The sequence below is a fragment of the Gekko japonicus genome, unplaced genomic scaffold, assembly GCF_001447785.1.
Source record: "Gekko japonicus isolate JY-2015 unplaced genomic scaffold, Gekko_japonicus_V1.1 scaffold462, whole genome shotgun sequence".
In the NCBI taxonomy this organism is placed as follows: Eukaryota; Metazoa; Chordata; class Lepidosauria; order Squamata; family Gekkonidae; genus Gekko; species Gekko japonicus.
Window position 1 is genome coordinate 183,298 of NW_015175369.1, and position 4,534 is coordinate 187,831.

At 46.9% G+C, this 4,534-nt stretch overlaps 1 protein-coding gene across 2 annotated transcripts in view; it reads right to left on the reverse strand.

The window, feature by feature from the left end:
* Nucleotides 1-4,534, reverse strand: part of LOC107122389 (tropomodulin-3-like) — a 41,178-nt gene that overhangs the window by 15,713 nt on the left and 20,931 nt on the right. For both annotated transcript variants that reach the window (XR_001482916.1, XM_015425479.1), the window contains exon 3: nucleotides 1,565-1,687. Coding sequence is in view for 1 of the 2 variants with exons in the window: in XM_015425479.1 (XP_015280965.1) it covers nucleotides 1,565-1,687 (123 nt within the window). In the remaining variant the exon portion in view is untranslated. The remainder of the gene's footprint in view (nucleotides 1-1,564; nucleotides 1,688-4,534) is intronic.

Here is a 4,534-nt window from a genome sequence, read left to right on the forward strand (position 1 = left end):
GTATTGTATGATTCTTTTATTCTGGTTTTATATGTTTTATATGACTAGGCACATAGTGCCGCTAACTGTGAGCTGCCCTGACCCCATTCGTGGGGAGGCGGGATATAAATCCAATAAAATAATAATAATAACAATAACAATAACAATAATAATAATAATAATAATAATAATACTACAAGAATTAGTGTGGAACTCAATAAATACACTGTAGATACAATATATCCGTGGTGTTCACTCGGGATACGCCTATAAGAAGAACAAGTCCAATCTGATCGAAGAATGCTTTTGGATTTACCTAAGATTGTTGAGCTGCATGCCGGTCTAAAAATATGCTGTGAAATTTGTTCTGAAGAGATTGATTGTATGGTTCTACTTTTGAAAAAGCTGGGGCGCAACGCGATATTCTGCAGCTAGCCGTTGCATGAAGTTAAAGTTACCGAACCTTCAATCAGATTCGATTTGTTCTTATAGGCGTACCCCGAGTGAACGCCGCAGATGTATTGTATCTACAGTGTATTTATTGAGTTCCACACTGAGTCTTGGTAACTTGTGGATTTTCGCATAATTATACTGGGAAGTAATTTTTGACATCATAAAAATATTTTCATACTACATGTTTCTGAATATTGTTTAAAATATATTCCACACAGTTTTTGTCCTATTTGATAGCTTTTGTCCCATTGGACAGCTGAAGCTACCTAAGAGGCATCATGACGGGCAGCAAGAGGCCTTAAGGCCAAGGCTCAAAACAAGAAACCGCTTTCAGACAAGGTGTGTCAAAGTAGGCTTGCTAGACTATGGCACTGTTGACTGCAGAGCTCATTCTAATGTGGAGCTGGCTCAGTTTTGTGTAATGGGGGGGGGGGCGAATATGCAGTTAAGCACGTGGGGCTTCACAAATTGTTTCTTTAAAAGATGGGGGGAAGCAGAAGATACACCAGAAGATAAACAGGAATAGACAGTAAAAATGAATAGTCTTTTTCTTCTTCTTTTTGTGTGTGTGTGTGTATTTGTGCCCATGCCTGGAAGTCATGGCAACCTCTGGTGACTCCTACTAGAGCATGAAGGACGTTCAGCGAAGTGGCTTGATAGCCCGCCTCTGCCTCCCCAGCCCTGATACTCTCTGCAGGTCTCCCATCCAAATACTCACCAGGGTCAACCCTGCTTAGCTTCTGAGATCTGATGAGATTGGGCTTGCCTGGGCTATCCAGGCCTGGGCTAATACTGTCTTTTTCATGGCCATTTTCCCTTCCCAGAAAGTTCTGACGGAGTGCCCCAGCTGCATGTGCAACAGGGAAGAATAAACTCCACACGTATAACAATGATTTCCCGGTTGAAAGTGAATGCAAATATTTTGCTCATGCTTCACTGCAGGAAAGACAAGAGTCCATGGGCAGCACACACATTTGCCGTCTAGAATGGAGCGGGGGTGAATGTGGCTACCTTCGCAACTTCTTCGCCACGCCGTCCCAAGTTCCATGCCACCCTCTGCCAGAGGCGGCCTCATGAGTATGCGCGACCACCACCCCATGTTCTTTCAAAGAAACAAAATGCCCCCACCAACCTGCAAGGTCGCACAGTTCAGTGTCTGTGGCACTTGTCAATGCTTCTTCCAGTTCTGGATCAAGAGTCACTTTTTCTTCTGTGTAAGACTGTACTGGTTTCTGTTTGGGGATAAATACTTTCCCTGTTCAAAATGAAAATTAAAAAGGGGTGTTGGTTTGTTTGTTTTTGGATGGTACACTTAGCTTTAACCTTCCAAATTACAATTGCCATGTTTGTCTATTGCTGGTGTTCAGGTCATTTCTTCCCAACCCTCTGAAACCCTTTTTATTAGCAGTGAAGAGTGCAGCTAGCTGGTCTCGGTCCACTGCTAGCCCTCAGTGGCTCTCACCCATGCATCTGATGAGAGAGAGCACCAGTTCCTGACATTGTGTCTGCAGACTCCGTGGCATCCGCTGCTGAGTTTCCAAGGCACCAATTTGCTTCTTTCCTAATGCATCTCTTCCCCAAAGCAAACAGCCAGGCCTAACTTTCCTCCACCCCCCCTGGAGCCAAAGGTGCTTCAAAGGACCTCAGGTCTTCGCTACTGCTTTCTGATTGGCCCCTTTTGCCCAATGGCAGCCACATTGTGATTGCCCATGCTCCCTCTTCTGAACACTCCAGAAGTGCCCACGGACACGGCAAGATGAGGAACCCCCTGGAATAGATTCTACTCTGCAACACTAGAAGGGGTGAGCAGTTTATTATTTAGTGTCTTTAAGGTGCCATAAAAAGGTAAAGGTAAAGGTTCCCTTGCTCGAAAGCCAGTCAAATTCGACTCTAGGGTTGCGGTGCTCATCTCCATTTCAAAGCCGAAGAGCCAGCGCTGTCCAAAGACGTTTCCGTGGTCATGTGGCCAGCATGACTGAACACCAAGGCGCACGGAACGCTGTTACCTTCCCACCGAAGTGGTCCCTATTTATCTACTTGCAATTTCTTGCTTTCGAACTGCTAGGTTGGCAGGACCTGGGGCCAGAGACAGGAGCTCACTCCGTCATGCGGCGCACTCGGGTCTCGAACTGCTGAACTAACGACATTCCACAGCCTGCAGTTCAGCGTCTTAACAACTTGAGCCACCGCAGGCCATAAGACTCCTTTATTTAAGGTGCCATAAGACTCCTTTATTTTTTGCAGGAACCCATAAACATGGCCAGGCTTCTGGAATGCATTCCAGTCTTGGAGAGGAGGGCATGGCCTCAAAAGAGGGGAAGGGAGGGGAAGAAGAGGAGAAAGGATTTTCCAGAACAGCGTGGGGTGTAGACAAAGGAGGGCCAGATTTGAGGGCGGGCAAGGAGCAGTTCCAACTGTGAACAGGTACACTGCTGAAATACCAATAAGCTACTGCCACTACAACTACTGAGTCCTTAAACAGGGTTGTCAGCTCTGGTCTGCAGAATTCCTGGAGATTTGGGGGTGGAGCCTGGGGAGGACAGGGAACTCAGCCGGGTTTAATGCTATAGAATCCACCCTCCAAAGCAGCTGTTTTCTCCAGGAAACCTGATCTCTGTTGTCCGAGGATCAGTCGTAATTCCAGGAGATCTCCAGGCTCCACCTGGAGGTTGGCATCTCTATCTGTAAGACAGTGCTGACCTTCTGGAGAGGCTAACAGATACCATGATTATTCTGGACAGTTACTGTGAGATTCTTTGGGAACTGTAAGAGCCAACAAGTTGCATAAAAGGCAGCACAACAGGAGTCTCATCAACGTTCCTAACCATTGAACACAACAAAGTTTCAGTCCAGTGGCATCTTTTAAGACCAACCAAGTTTAATTCAGGGTACAAGCTTTCACACACGAAAGCTTATACCCAGAATTAGACTTTGTGGGTCTTAAAGGTGCCCCCTGGACTCAAACTTTATTCTCCTGCTTCAGACCAACATGGCTGCCCCCACCTGAATCTATCTTCACTTGAGCACAGCAACTAATTTGTTCCCCCCCCCCCACCCTTCCAACAGTTTCCAAAAGATAAAGCTTCTTTCCCCAGTAGAGAAAACGGTTATGCTGGATTGCTAAACAATCACCTTATAGGAGATCCAAAGTCTCCCTTGCAAAACCAGTTCTGTTGAGAAGCTGCCTACTTTGTCTCAAGTACATTCAACCACTACTGCGATGGCTTTGTGCCCTCACCAGAAATAAAGCAAACCCAGCACCCTCAGCAGTCTTCACAAGGCAACCTGGCAGAGCTTGAATAAGTTTGCTTTCCGCCGCGTTGCATCTTAAAAGAATCCACCCCTCCTTAACCAGAGTTTCTGTACTACCTCATGGCCGAACCACCCGATTCCTACCTCATTTTGCAGCTTTTAAGGTACCTGATAAGGTGCCGCTTTGACCTGGATGGTCCCGGCTAGCCTGATCTAGTCATAACCTGGAAGCTAAGCAGGGTTGGCTGTGGTTAGTATTTGGATGGGAGACCGGCAAGGGAAGTTCAGGGTCGCTGCAGAAAAGCAGCCAACGGCAATTCACCCCTGAATGTCTCTTGCCTCAAAAACCTGACAGGATTGCCATAAGTCGGCTGCGACTTGACACTAGGGGGGGGGGGCAGCCCTGTTCTCAACCTAGGTAAATAATTCAGCAGGCTTTTCTTGTTCAAGAATCCCACACCAGTATGTGTACAATGAACAGATGTCCCCTTAATTATTTTCCACTGTTTTGAGTTTATTCCATGAACTTCCCGTTCAAACTTTACGATCTCAGAGACAGATCTGGATTAAAAACCTCTTATGGAAACATAAGAAGAGCCCTGCTGGATCGGACCAACAGCCCATCTAGTCCAGCATCCCATCTCACACAGAGGCCAACCAGTTCCCCAGGAGGTCCAACAACAGGGCATAGAGGCTGGATCAGACCAGTGGTCCATCCAGTCCAGCACCCTGTCTCACACAGTGGCCAACCACTTCCTCTGGATGGCCAACGACACGGCAGAGAGGCCAAGGCCTTCATAAGAACATCAGAAAAGCCCTGCTGGATCAGACCAGTGGTCCATCTAGTCCA